The sequence below is a fragment of the Genypterus blacodes genome, unplaced genomic scaffold (assembly GCF_046128005.1).
Source record: "Genypterus blacodes isolate CSIRO-AG114 ecotype Tasmania unplaced genomic scaffold, CSIRO-AGI_Gbla_v1 ptg000133l_1, whole genome shotgun sequence".
NCBI lineage: Eukaryota > Metazoa > Chordata > Actinopteri > Ophidiiformes > Ophidiidae > Genypterus > Genypterus blacodes.
The window spans coordinates 8070643-8085447 of NW_027466935.1; the positions used below are offsets into that span (position 1 = coordinate 8070643).

The 14805-nt window shown below is 44.9% G+C and overlaps 2 protein-coding genes across 3 annotated transcripts in view; both read right to left on the reverse strand.

Annotated features, from left to right (window-relative positions):
• Positions 1-383: 383 nt before the first annotated feature.
• slc46a2 (solute carrier family 46 member 2) lies at positions 384-5195 on the reverse strand. The gene is made up of 7 exons (XM_076163666.1): positions 4537-5195; positions 3399-3569; positions 3079-3309; positions 2824-2995; positions 2539-2622; positions 1256-1412; positions 384-1065 (listed from the first exon to the last, which is right to left on the reverse strand). Exons 1-7 carry the CDS (start codon positions 5011-5013, stop codon positions 1008-1010), a joined length of 1350 nt encoding a protein of 449 aa, XP_076019781.1. The 5' UTR covers positions 5014-5195; the 3' UTR covers positions 384-1007.
• Positions 5196-5783: 588 nt separating this feature from the next.
• The window catches only part of palm2akap2 (PALM2 and AKAP2 fusion), a 59161-nt gene continuing 50139 nt past the window's right edge, over positions 5784-14805 (reverse strand). Inside the window, exons 10-16 of one of the 2 annotated variants that reach the window (XM_076163663.1) lie at positions 14470-14790; positions 13749-13847; positions 13535-13636; positions 11969-13424; positions 11403-11581; positions 10434-10472; positions 5784-8727 (exon numbers count right to left, since the gene is read on the reverse strand). In XM_076163663.1, the coding sequence (XP_076019778.1) occupies positions 8575-8727; positions 10434-10472; positions 11403-11581; positions 11969-13424; positions 13535-13636; positions 13749-13847; positions 14470-14790 (2349 nt within the window). In that variant the 3' untranslated portion in view covers positions 5784-8574. The remainder of the gene's footprint in view (positions 8728-10433; positions 10473-11402; positions 11582-11968; positions 13425-13534; positions 13637-13748; positions 13848-14469; positions 14791-14805) is intronic. The other variant, XM_076163664.1, reaches the window with a different exon arrangement.

A 14805-nucleotide genomic window follows, 5' to 3' on the forward strand; every position in this document is an offset into this window, starting at 1 on the left:
GAATACAAAAACTAAGTGCTGAGGAATCCCACTTTTCATACCGATGACATTAAAATAAACACATGATGCCCGACAGGAAACACTCACAGGACGGAAAAGTCTCATTATTTAAACACAAGTGTCTGATTTTATTGTTCTTATTTACAAAATGTTGATGTACCTTTTGTAATTCATAAAGTGCTTAATGAACCCAAGTAAGACGCACACGCACACGCACACGCACACAAGCAATAGTGCACAGGAATTCTGGAAACGGCAGTTAAAAGTGAACACAAATAAACAGTAAAGAAAGCTGAATAAATGTAAGAAATACTGGTATATGTCACCAAACCTAAGTATCCCCATGAGTCCCATTGTAACTATTTCTAACTTTCCTGACCAGCAGGAAAACAAATGCAGGTTTCACTACAAAATAACATGAAAAGGTATAATTCTTTAAAAAGTCAGAGTCGTCATCTTCATCTAAACATTTCACTGGCATTACACTTTGTATCCACAGAGTTGTGTTGTTTCTACAGTATAAGTGTACAACAAGTATAAGGACATTTCAATGGAGTCACACAACATCAAAATCATATTAATGTAACTGCAAGTCTGTTCTTTAAATGTGTGATGGTGAGTTAAGTATTTTGTCGGATAGGATTTGTTTCTTTTCTGGTGAGTTTACTCCTTCAGGCAGCATATAGAGGTCAATATAGCCATGAAAGAAAACTACTGTTGTTCAATGTTGTTGCTTTTCTTTGGTTAATAATTCTGATGAAATCTATTGGTGGATGTCTGCACTATCACTTTGTAAGATGTTTTATTATAAATACTACATGAGTGTGTGTTGCAGTGGTGTTGCTGTCAGTCGCACCTCGACTTGTATGAAAAACCAACAAATCTTTTTTATGCATTCTCTGCGTTTTGTGTTAAAGGAAGTGAGACCGAACCGCATTTCTCCTGCTTCTCATTTTACGCCCCTTCGTACCAGCCATGACATCAGCAGTGACGAAGATGTCGTGCCGTCAGTCTTCTTGGATCCTCTCGTAGTGTCGCTTCTGAGCTGTTCTGCAGCCAACAATGCTGGTGAAAACACAACAGGAAGTCTTACTTTCTGATAATATTACTTATTAGAGCTTAGAAGTACCGGGCTGGGATACATTCTACTTTTCCTTCAATATGTTTTGGACTTTATATTCCATTACAGTTATCAGACAGCTCTAGTAATACAAAATGTTTTCACTACAAACACATATTATAATAATATAAATACCTGATGGGAATCATGCCCAGGACTGCGATGATGCTGGAGAGAGTAAAGACAAAGCCTGGGAACCAGTCTAGAGTACCCTGGTATATCTTCGTATAGGCTGGGATGTATGCAGACCCGGCGAACTTCAGCGCCAACTGCAGGAAGGTGAGGTTAATACCTGGTAGAGAGAGGAAGAAGACGATGAAGAAAAACCAGACATGTACAGTACAGTGTACTGACACAGGCTCACCACTGGAAGGCGCCAACGGTCACAGTTGTCTGGTTTCTCCAGTATCTGGACAGATCATTTTGGTTTCTGACTGAGTGAGCCATGTCGGGTGTGTGTGTGCAGACTGTGTGCATGGAGAGTTTTTGGTGTGTGTGTGTTTGAGTAGCACTGACTTGTCAAAGTGTCGTCAACACTACACACACGGGGCAAAATCCAGCTCACACATAAACCTTCCTGGTATAGACAAATCATCAGGGTGTGTGTGTGTGCATGTGTGTGTGCGTGTGTGTGAGTGTGACAAAAAGGAAGCATGACTGTTACTTGTGGTGGGACAGGTTTTTCATACCACATCATCTTGACAGTACAAACCAGAATGACTCAGAGACACGATCGCTGCCCTTGTCTGATTGGACGAGTATGCCACTTGCTGCTCTGTCATTTGCTTTTATTTCCACGGTTCATATTGGAAAATCCCACTTGACTGAAATGTCAAATTCCTCTGAAAGCATTCCCAAAAACCAGTTCATGAACAAATCTGTGAGGCATTTTTGTCATTTAGGCGTTTCCGAGAATTCCATGTCTTGCACAGCAGTTAGCCGCGGTGAGGCAAACTGGACCCATGCTGCGTTTAAGTGCTCATAAGAAGGTGGGACATATGACTTCAGGTGCTCCAGGGATGAAACGGCGAAATCACAAAAGTATACTCAGAATTTTGTGCATTGGCAATTTTGTCCCAGCCTGAGAGGTGAAATCATAACATCTGAAGAACTACTTGGGACGTGTAGAACATCACAGATACAAACAGGCGGATGGGATGGCATGAGCAAACATAGGCTAATGATCAACCAGCCCCTCCTCATACATGACTTCCTCTTCTACCCATTTAGTGTAACTGAAAACAATTTGAATACTTGAAAGCACATATTTTGGTTTAGTTTTGGCTTGATAAAGACAATTTTCCTCTGAGGGTTCAATTGTATTTAATTTCAAAGGAATTCTCTTTACAGGCATAGTTGTATTGCTATAATCCTTTCACACACACACACACACACACACACAGGGCTTTCATACTCACCATAGGAGTTTCCTTGTACCTGCTGTGAGAGCAGAGATCGTATCGTGGGCAGTGGGATCAAACCAAACAGGGTGAGCGAGCGAGCTGCAGGGAAATGAACAGAAAATATTGAAGTCTCTTTTTCTCTCGATCATACATCCATGATCCTTACCACAACAGTCACAATATGCACTCCCTTAATAATCTCTATTCCTGTCACAGATGCTTTAAAATAAAACGAGGCCTGAAGTAGAGAACAGCTTTGTTTGGCTGAAGCCTGCACCCTCACCCTGCCTAAAGTCTTACCAAGGTAGAACATGTATGTTGCCGTGACGAAGGACATGAAGTAGATTCCAGAGGCGAATGACACCATGCCAATCAGGATGAGCGAGGCATCACTAAACCACCGTCGCATCACCATGACACCGAGGAAGCTGGTGAAGAAAATCGCATGGCCCGCCGTGTTCCCATAACCCACCTGCAGGGGGCGACACATATTGTTTAACAGAGAGTGTAAAAAATTGCGACAGTTACAAATGCAGTTAAGAGCAAACATGTCACCTGGGTGGCATCCCAGTTAAGCGGCTCCTTCATCACAAATGAAACCAGTATTTCCATGGCTCCGCCCACTGCTACATCATACAAAATGGCGGCCGTGAACAGCAGAACCAAGTTCACGATGTTCCACTTGGGAGGAGCGACGTCGTCAGGAACAAGAGGAAGCTCATCTGAGATGTGAGAAACGAGGGTGTCGCCCTCTGGCTCTTCACTCACTTTACCTACTTCCTTCACCTGCAGCAGAGACATTGGTTACTTTCGAATGGACAGAGCAAATCAAACTTTCAACACAAACACACAAACACACGCACACACACACTGACCTGCAGCAGGACCGTGGCGTGTATGAGGCACAGCACGAACATGACCGTGCTCACAATAAGCAGGATGGTCCCTTGTCCCAAATTGGGGGTGTAGAGCAGGAACAGATGACCTGACACCAGACTGCCCAGTATGGCTCCTAAACCGTATATCAGCTCCACTCTCATCATCACCTGTGCACACAACCATCAGCTGATCATAAACATAAAAAAACAGAGAAATAATCAGTGATAAACTTCACCTCCTTTAACAATGATGTGGTATTATATTTCGACTCTCTTTGTTGTTCCGTCTGGTTAATCACAGTATTACTTTCTTAATTGATAAACGTGATAGCCGACCTGACATCCGGGCAACTGGCCTGTTCACACATAGCAAGGCAATTTTGTATAACTACGCCGATAGTTGGCAGCCGTGAGCCTTACCTTCTTGTTGACAACTGACAAAGTCAGGACAGAGTCATGTTTTCAAACTAAATACGTTGATATTGTAAAAGACGCACAGTTCAATATGTCGCATTTAACAATTAATGAAAAAGTACAAGTTGACACAAACTCTAAATGTGCTGCTGCTGAGCTAATATAGTGTACGGGTAAGTTCGACTCTGCTGTCATTATTTACGTAGCAGCGCAGTTGCTAAGCTAGCTCAGACCGGGAGCAGGTTACCCGGATGTTTTCTAAAAGTTTAAATTAGGGATTCAACTTTGAAATTTAAACAAGACGCGTCACCTGCCAGGATTTATACCTTGATAATCACACAATGTTGACATTTCATCACGCTTAATCCGGGAAAACAATAATTTAGATGAAATGATTTATTAAAAGCTTCAGCTGAGAGAAAATAGTCCTGTAAAGTAAGACTACATCAGTAGGAGGCGTCCTCAGAGTGTAATAATAAATACGGCAAGCTATTTTAAAAACGACTTTTTAAAAAACTGTTGCTTTAGTTTAGATTTCCTATTATTATTATTACTATTATTACTATTTCTATTATTATTATTATTATTATTATTATTATTATTATTATTATTATTAATAATATTTTTTATCTTTTCCCCCCCCCCATTATTGAGGATTTGTAAGTGAAGAATCTGCGTATTTCTTCCACCACAGCGTCTAATCTAAGATGTTGACTCTGACCTTTGATCTGTCCTCAGGCGTGGACATGAGCGACGCCAGCGTCATCACCCCGGCCCAGTATGAGCAGAAGCCGCCGAACACTCCGTAGAAAGCCGCCCCGGCAAACATTGCCTCCAGCGGCCAGTGGAAGACGACCAGCATGAGTAGCGTCAGCCTGGACAGCAGGTATCCGGTCAGGGGCACGATGATGGGCACCCTCCTCCAGCCGCGGTCACCTATCCTGGCCAGGAGCAGCGCAGGTAGGATCGGGGCCAGTTTGAGTATTAGGTTGTAGGTCATGTAGAAGTTGGACATAGCTTTCTGCCGGCTGTCCTCCGTGGACAGGTTCGGCGTCCCGGCGTCTGTGGCATTGGCGCATCGGTCCTTCACCACCATCTGCAGCGCGGTGTCAAACAGCGCGCTGCCCAGCTGCTGGATGAAGATTAGGATTTCGAACCGCCTGAACAGCAGCAAGGCTGCCCTGCACTGGGTCCACATGACCCCGATTGATTATTTAAAAGTTAATTAATAACAAAAAAGTAGGTTATTAATCTTCCAAGACGAAATCAGCGCTGCTATAAGGAAATGTTGAAGTTGAAGCGAAGCAGCAGGAAAGTTACTGTGAATGACGCACTGAGGACACTTCCCCTCTGTGTCATTGGGGGTGTGTGTGTGTTTGAGTGTATGTGTGTGTGAGAGAGGCGAACTTTTCTTTACCACTTGCTCCTCCTCTTGGTGTGCTCAGGCTACACCGGCATGGTGAAACGTGTGTGTGCACGCGTATGTGTGTGTGCGCGTGTTTGTTGGTAAAGGATCTATCTGATAGGTGTTCATGTGTGTTGTGTTTATTGTTGAAGAGGGGTCATGGGGCAGAACCCAAATCAGTAAATCATAAGATCAGAGGTTGTGTCAGTGTGTTTACGCTATAATATTTAATTCTTCAGCAGCTACCTCTCCATTCTTGTAAGCAGAAACAGTCTTTGCTTTCAGCTGTGTGAACACATGACAGTGACAATTAGATAAACCGGATCTCATTTTCAGAATGATGTTAAGCAGGTTTAAGTCTGTGCAGAGAACCTTAGAGAGGGTCAAAGCCCGTGTGTGTGTGTGTGGTGTCCTGGGCGGAGGGTTGCTGTGGCTCGGCCCACCGCCAGAACGTTCCGCTTTTTATGTTCCTTGTAATGGGAATCCATTGTAAAATAGATGTTTGCTTTGTGGTAGCAAGTTCATGGCCCTGAGTTTGAATCAATGAAATGACAATCACACGGTTACAGGTTTTGTTTTTAATGAGAAAATATTGATAATATGTATAGTAGGTGTGTATAACTGTGAGCCTTACATGTGCTATAAAATAACAGAGCAGAATATGAGCATACAAGTGGTTAACATAGGAACAGGGGTTACACTAAGATTGCATCACACGCAAACAGTGTGAGTGACCACGCTGAAGCTCGACGGCTCCGTCACTCCTCAAACGCTTCAGCCGGCGAAGCCACAACAAGCTACCAGCATTAAAAATGATAAATAAAAATCATCTCTGCACCATGAATTCAAACAACAAAAGCATAACAATAAGTCACACAATTATAACTCTTGTGTGTGTGTGTATGTGTGTGTCTGTGTGTGTGTGTTTCAAAAGCCAGCATACTTTTACATCGTAATGCAGCTACAGTAAATCAGGGGAGAAACCATGTTGTCGGTGCTGCATTAACTCAAATTGTGCTGTGAATGAAGCTTAAATAGATCCTCATGTGATTGTGATCCTTAACAGGCCACTTTAATATGACGACAAAAGATCTATCTCTCTAAATCGTCCTGAAAAGGTTCTTCAATCTTCACCTTTCCAGCAAAAAGTCTCGTCTCTCACAGGGAATCGCATCAATAGAGCAGAAACGAGTGCTTTTCTAACATTGCCGTCTCAGTCAGCTTGCAAGAGGACGAACCAACGACCGAGCGCGCGTCGTTACATAAAAGAACATTTCCATATCAAGGCATTTACCAAACGTTTCTCTTCGATTCTCGCGGCCTCATGAATCTCACGTCAGCTTTGGCGACGCTGTACCGCTGCTGCACTTGTGGTATCAAAGACAAGTCGTCTCTACGGCACGCCAAAAATATCTTTGTCTCATAAAAGGGACACTGGTCCGTTAAATACTTTTCAGCTTATATATTATTAAATGTGTAAAAAAAAAAAGACAACAACAGCAACAACGAGGTGGATTCTCTAGAGGGGGGAATGGGACACATTTCAGAGGCACGACTTTGAGATGTTCTCCTCTAGGACCCAGTGAAAACGATCTAAAGACGTTTGTTTGTCAGAGATTAAGGCAAAAAATGTGGAGTAAGTCATGGATAGGAGTAAAACGATGTTGTTTGCCAAATGTACACTGCTTCATTAGACTTACAAAGTTACAATCTCATTATGTGGGAGTTCACCAATGTTTCAGTCCGAAGAACTCGGAGAATGACCTTTGGTTTAGAGACGATGACGTTCTAATGCTGAAAAGGCTTCGGTAATATTCGAAATACGCTCCAAAAAGGCTGAAGAGTTAAAGTGGTTAAAAGCGTCTTGTCACAATCAATCTAATAAAAACAATAACATCTCACTCTGGACTTTGGGAGAAACAAACAAAATCTCCTCTTTCGCCTCTTTGTGAAGTCCTTCCACTGAGACGAGACCGTGCCAGGTTTTGCTGTTCTCTCTCGTCGCGGCGCTGCAGTTTCAGCTATGAGTGTAATTTCATGCACATGATCAGTATTTCTTAAATAGACAGAGCTTAGGCCGACCACTGGTCTCCTCTAAATAACAACTGTGTCATTTGGTATAACAACTTATTTTTAAAAAGCTTTTTGTAGTGTTTTTTTCTTTTTAAATCAAACTTCATCCTCAGCTAGCAAGGTATAGTAGATACACTGCAGTTTCTCCACTGGAATCTCAACATACATCCATTATATATCAAATACACATTCCTACCTTGGTATAATACACAAAACAACTGCTTACATCAGAAAGCACAGGTCAACAAAGCCACAAAAGTGATTTCTTTTCAAATACAAAAACCCTCATGACCCCAAATCCCTAAATATGACTCAGCGCTCACGTCCCTCACCTTCATTTCCTCATGTGTCTCCTAACGTTTGAACTCACTACTGCAGAATAGTGATTATAGACAACATACATATCATGCATCAGACGACAGCGAGCAGAGTTGAGGCGCGGGCTAAGGCCAGGCTCTGTTTGGAAAGATTCCCTGCTCGTGTTTAACAGTTAAACAGTTAAAGGAAGTCGACTAATGCGGAAAAAAACTAAACCTTGCGAGCGTCAAACTGATGCGGCAGGTCTCATTTTAGATGAGCACGATGTCACCGTCTTTCTGCAGCATCATTAGAAATCAATTAACTGTGCCGCAGCGACACGTCAGGCTCGGTATTTGTTTGCATTAAGTCACAGAAAAAACATTGAAGTCATATCGTCGGTGGTCGGTGAATTGATTTCGACCTCCGTTCAACAGAACGATTGGAGGCCGAATCGGTTTATGTCATAACGCACAACACCAAAACCATGGCAACAACTCTCAGGCAACCTCTCGTCAGAACCTCTTCAGTCAGTAATGAAATGAAAAGTCCCTGTGTCCTTCAGGCTCGACTAACATGAAAAGCTTTCATCCCAACCCAAACGCATCAAATGTTTGCTATGTCCGTGTTTAGGTTCTTTTCTTTACTAAAATGTCTCTTCTGCTGTGGACTGCAAGCCGCTTTGTTTTCAGTCCAAAATCACTTTAAAAGGACACTCCAAATGCCTGGAAGTCTCTCACGCACTCAGTCACTTAACATGCACGCCATCAATTCTATGGTCGACCAATAGTGAGTCCACCTGAGCCCCCATTGGTCCAGTTGGGTCATGTGATCATCAGAATACTCTTAGTAAAATAAATACTGCTTCTTTTGCTTGTCCTGCATCCGTCACTTTCTCCTCTCCTTCTCATTGCCGTTTACTTCTAGTTTCTTCGTCCTTCTTCCTACATCTGTCCACCCAACTGTCACAAAGTCAGGAGCGGTTTACTCCTCCTCCTCCTCCTCTTCCTCGTCCTCCTCATCTTCCTCATCCTCTTCCCCTCCTCCCACTCCTTCTCCCTCATTGGCGTAGATCCCGGCTTCCCACTTGAGCGCCATGTCGCTCTTTCTCCGGGTGACCCGGGTGGCCTCCAGAACCTGTCAATCAAACAACACAACAGCCAATCAGAGTCGTGCACGTCCAGAGTGTGGATGAACTGAGGAAGTGGCGATGCAATCACAAAACAACACGCCGCTGTGAGAATGAAACCGCATGCAGTGAGGGTTTCATGATTAATGACCATCACAAAAACCAACACCCAAAATTGAGGAGGAAAAAAAATTACACTTTCCAGGAGCTCACTTACATTGAAGGGCACACACACACACACGCGCACACAAACTCACAGGGAAGACTTCATTGTCTGTGAGCAGGAATCCGGCAAGGGTAGTCTGAGTGAGCGGTGAGGTGGATTATGGGTAGACGAGCATTGTTTAGATTTGAATAACAAAGAGGAGCATGATGATAATGGTTTTGATAACAATGAGCACAGTGATTTAGCAAAAAATTAGAAAAACAAAGCTCAGTACAATTATGTCATAATATCAGAAACTCGAATTTTCACATGTGTAACAGTTTATTGCTGATTTGAATGATTCACAATAGAAGAAAATGAAGATTTTGTCTCCTGTGTGCACCCATTTTGCACAATCATCTACCCAAATTTGTCATCTCATAGTTCTTGAGCAGAACCCAAACTCAAAAAATTTGTCGTCCAGTATCTTTAAGAGGTCGTCCCGATTTATTTGAATTATTGTTGTGGTGCACATATTTAATACTGGCACTATACATTTCTTCAAAATGGTGCTGCACACATTTTGCACACAGCAGGCAAGTAAGTAACATTGTGCATAGGTCAGAGGTCAAAGGTCAAACCAAATCCAGGGCCAAGCACATGCAGCACCAACCAACACCACAGAGCCGAGCAATTAAAGCAGTGAGACCATAAGCAGACCAGGGCCTGTGTGTGTGTGTGTGTGTGTGTGTGTGTGTGTGTGAATATTACATTCCTGTGTGCGTTTTCTGGGCTGCCGTCACACCTTTGGGAGACTGGGACAGTGAGTTCAAGTTTGCGTTCTTTCTGCTGACTCGGGTCTAAAGCGGTAAAGTGTTACCGAGGAAGCACGACTCATCAATGTTTGAGAACTTTCTTCATTTTGTGAGGTTTGTGATCTACTGGGAACTTGAATGGTAGAATACATACAGGTTCATCAACGTGCCGTTTGGAGGTGGGAAGCCCCATCCAACTGTCATATCTGACTAAATATGTAACTCTACCACTTTGCCAGGCCCAGCCCCTGTGTGTGAAAGACAGGGTTTCAATTGTCTGTGCGCCAGAGAGAAAAATAAGTGAAAGTGAGCGTCTCCATTTACAGTCATGTAAGAGCACAAAAATACACTGAATAAGCCAATAGGTGAGTCAATAGGATGAGTCAGATGAAGCTTACGTGGCCTTAAATTGCCCGTAGGTGTGTGTGTGTGTGTGTGTGTGTGAATGGGTTTGTGGGGAGGAATAAGTGGTGTTTACAATTTGCAGATTTCTATTCCAAACAAATAACAGATATTTCCTGATTTGTTTGAGTGTGTGTCTGTGATCATAGTGGTTTGTTAGTACTGTACTTTGGTGGGTAGTTGAATGTTTTGTTTGGTTACAAAGTGGTTCTTGGTTCTAAAAGTTGAGGTATAGCAACAGCCCAGAAGCTACAGGAACAGGAAGGCATCATGTCCCTCACATGTTTCAGTCTGGCCCAGGTCTGTCAGTAACACAGTAATGTTTGCAGTACATCGGGTTTGGGACAGGTACCTCATTGGTTACCTCGTTAGCCAGCAACAAATGGGCATACTGACCGGCCAGCAGGAGAGAGGCAACAATACACAGAGTCAAACACCAGTGATGTCATCATGGATCAGCAACAACAACATCAGTGTGAACGTATACAAAGTTATATTGCTGCAAAATGATTCCTTCAAGATGATTTGAGTTGAAATCTCTTGAAGAAAGCAGAAGAAGTATGAATGTGACGTCTTAAAACGTCTCTCTCCTGTGAAAATCTGCAAGGTTTTTAAGAACAACTACTTTGTGGGTTAAGAATATTGTCGTCGCTATGCACCGTGAAGAATATCTTCCGGAATGACAACAAGGCTTTTATGTGTGAAAATGAAACTGATACCACCAGCTTCTAATAATAAACTTATTTTTTATCCGATTTAGTGCCACATTTCTTACTTTTATTGACGTTTAAGAGCATGAGAGACCTTGTAATGCAGACAAATAGTACAAAATAAACAATGGTATGACATAAATTTAATTCTGGGGTCAGAAATCCCCTCTGACATTCACCTTCACTTCCACTTTAGTCTGGGAAGTTCCCCTGATTCGTGTTTCCTCACGCTTACGATCAACACGCTCAACTGTGCACACATTTACAAATTCCCCCAAGCGGAATCACTCAATACGAGACACATATCAACATCCTTTCACTTCTGTATATTATGTGACACAACCAAGCTCTGAATCAACAGAAGTTATTCTGATTAAATTACATTGTGATGTTTCAAAAAGGAAAAAAGGACAATTTCTAAGTTTAACACAACTTTGACTAAATGTATCCATAAACTGTAAGGTCTATCTGCCAGCAATAGCACCCAGTGCATGCTGGGAAAGACACCACCCCAATGTGATCACTATAAGATACTGTATATCCGTCTGATGGCTAAGAGCTCAAAGTTACGGTGTTTTTTGTTTTGAGAGTTTCTAGCTATGAATACTTACACTGTTGTCCTCCAGCTTCTCTCTCCTCTTCACCTTGTGTGATTCATAGTCTTCCATAAGTGTCTGCATGAAGTTTCTGGTTCGCGACCCCCCAGAGTCCTCGCTGCCGGCGTCAGACAAGGCTCCTTCTGAGGGCGAAGGAGAGACGGGCGGCGCCGGCCGAACCTTCTCTATCTTTCCTGCACGGCACACAGAAACACATGCCGTTAAGATGTGTGTGTGTGATTTTATTAACGTGTTCCTACAAACCACAAGCGGTTGACTGGAAAGTTTGGGTTTCCTCCATTAACTTGGGTGATATTAACCTCAGTCCCTTTCTAATGCCAAACCATAGAGTGAGGCTCAACCACAGTCTGAGCCATGTGTTCTTGATTGGTGTGTACACCAAAAGATGATAAATGAAGGCAATGATGGCAAAGACTCCAATTACTGCAATTAGGAGTCCATCATGCTTGAATTCATTCTTAGTTGAAGTTACTGGAACTGAGCGGCTCCCAATTCTCTTGTACCTGTGTCAGCTTAAGCAAATCACACTTCCATGCTTATTGACCTCCCCCCTTACTAACCTGGTGCTGTTCTGGCTGTCAGTGTGAGTCTTGCTGGCAAGCTGTTACTCTTCATCTTATCTGCTGGAGTTACGGTGCTTTGTCTCATCCTTGTCTTTGCCGGACCGTGATTGTTGCTGGAGCGGACGATGACAACAGGCACCGTCTCCCTCTGTTTTTTCAGGTCTTCTTCTCTCTGTTGCGCTGCCCGGATCTCTTCTTCGATCATGGAGAGGGTTCGCTGCTTCTTTGAGCGCAGGCGGAACGGGCCGCTGGCCGCAGGCTCCGTCTCCGGGCCTCGCGCCGCTGTGCTCCGGAGTTCAGCCGCCTCCGAGTATTTACTAAAGTAGCTGAACTCTGGCTTCTCTGGACTTGGAGGAGAAGGCGGGCGGTAGACTGGGGTCGGTCTGGTGACAGGAGCCGACGGGGCAGTGGTTGGAGCCGGGGCAGGGGTTGAGGCGGCGAGCGCCCTGGCGTACGAAGACTGGATTTTGATTCTGGGACCTCCGTCTCTGTGTCTCTGTGGTGGCGACACAGGCTGGGAGTGTGGAGGAGAAGGCGTCTGGAGCTGGGCTGGGCTGGAGGACTGTTGCTGCGGTGAGTCAAAGGGCCTCTCTGTGGAGATGACGGTAACCTCTGGACTCCTGTCTGACTGAGGGGACGGAATAGACGGAGTGGGGCTGAAAGAACCGGGGGACGAGAGGGAGGGAGCTCTGCCAGAGGACACAGGGGAGGAAGAAACTGGCACTGGGCTACTTGACAGAGGTGAGAGTTGGGCAGTTGCTGGAAGAGGCTCGGCAGCAGAGGATGGAGACAGATCATTGCTCAGCTGAGACGAATTCAAATCGGGAAGAGACGACTGCCAGTCCTCTCCGTTCTGGGCTGCCAGCGCATTGTGGATGGCATTTTGGACAAGGACGCCCGCATGATACTCCAGCTCCTCCTCTGTCGGAATGCCACTGGTCTGCCCGTTGACTGGCGTGGTGGGCTGAGGGGTTGGGGGTGACACCGGGGTGAGAGGCAGGGGCGTAGGGGGGAGTGACGCCCCGCTGTCTGAAACATTATCCAAGCTAAAGACCGTGGTGTCCTGAGAGCGAATAGATAAGTCGTCCAGGCCGGAGTCTGACTCCTCTAGGTGAAAGGCGAGGTGGGACTGGTTCTTCCCTTCCTCCTCCCCAGGCAGGATCGTCATCACCGCTCTCGCACATGTGAATTCTCCCGCAATGCCTTCGTCAGACCAGGACACATGACTCTCTTCAGCTTCCACAAGAACGTCCCCAGTCCCGTAGTTGCCCCTGGTGACGGATTTGGTGAAGGGTCTGGCTGCGTATATTTGAGGAGCGACGTCCTTCTTGGTCGTCCCCCCTTGCAGGAATTGCTTCCTCGCGGACGAGAAGTCAATTTGCTCCTCGACGATGTCCTTCTTGGTCAACTCTGGGTCAAAGGTCACAACTGTGGGGGGTCCTAATACCTGTGGCTGCAATGAAGGATGAGAGGATGTAAGACAAAGGAGGATGATGTAAATTCAAGGAGCTCGATCTCTATGCTGACCCATCTCAGACTGGTGCGGTGCAGTTAGTTTGTTACCTGTGCGTAACCGTAAGGATGAGTCTGTTTATGCTGTTTCCTCTCCTGGTATTTCTTAAGGGACTCGAGTTGATCTGCATCCAGCTGCTCCTCCAAAGGAACCTTAAATAGAGAAGAAGACAGCACTCAGAGAGGACAAACCCCCAACAAGGCCTAACATTTATACATTTCAGTGAGGCAACGTGATGAAGGCAGCAGAGAGTGAGGGACTCACCTCTTGAGGGGGGTTCCACCAGCGCTGGGCAATCCCCGGGTTCTTCTTCACTGCCTGGCCTCTGATCAGCTCCTGGCGTTCACGCTCCAACTCCTGAACCTGAAATATACCAGAAGAAAAGAGACATGGAGACATTCTTACTTAAAGTGTCATATTGTTTGACTTTTGTTGAATTTTTATTCATTTTAGCATTTCAGGACATAATGTGTCAAAATGTGTCAGAACATTAACTGGGGCACATAAACATCCAGCAGAGGGCAGTCACAACTTTTTAAAGAACAGCTACACTGTGATCGGCGAGTAAACCGTCACGTATACAGGTTGTGAAAGTTCCTTCCTTCTGCCAAATATGGGACCCCACCACAGTTGACCTTTGTGAGTGTCGATGTCACATCATGTGCTTGTGTTACTCAGCGTTACGACACACTTTCCAGTTCCAAACCTCGTGCCTCAGCAGTTTGTTTGTTGTTTCAGCAGGATTGCTTCAAATATTAACAAGCAAGTGGTGATCCAGGGATTATTATTCCATTTTCCTACTCCAGCCTCACTGTAGAGTTTACATAAAACTACAGTATATCATCCAGACATTCAGATCATTTCTGTTCTCAAATGGTTTACATCACTGACAGATCCAGAGAGCCATAGTTAGAGGATTGTTGGCCCCTGTTCTGCTATGGTATCTGCTCTATTGCCACTCATGCATGATCCATCAGCTGTTTACCTCCTCTGAGGCTCGCCTCCTCGTCACCCTGACCTCCTGCTCCTCTCCAGGCGTGAAAAGTTTCGCCGGCCGTCTCTCCTCTTGAAATGCCCTCAGCTCAAACTTCGGCCTGCCGCGCCCCGACTCCTCCCCAGGCACGTGCCCGTTGGTCTGAGCCTGCCCCTCCACCATGATTGATTGGTGATTTGCGGGAGAGGAGGTCGACACGTAAGGGGAGTTTCCGTCCACAATGATCGGTGCGGTGTGTTCTGACGTATAGGCGTTTCCGTTGGTAGGCGTTTCTGAGGCGGCATCTAACACCTGGTCCAGGTAACGGATCTCCTGGAGACACACGAG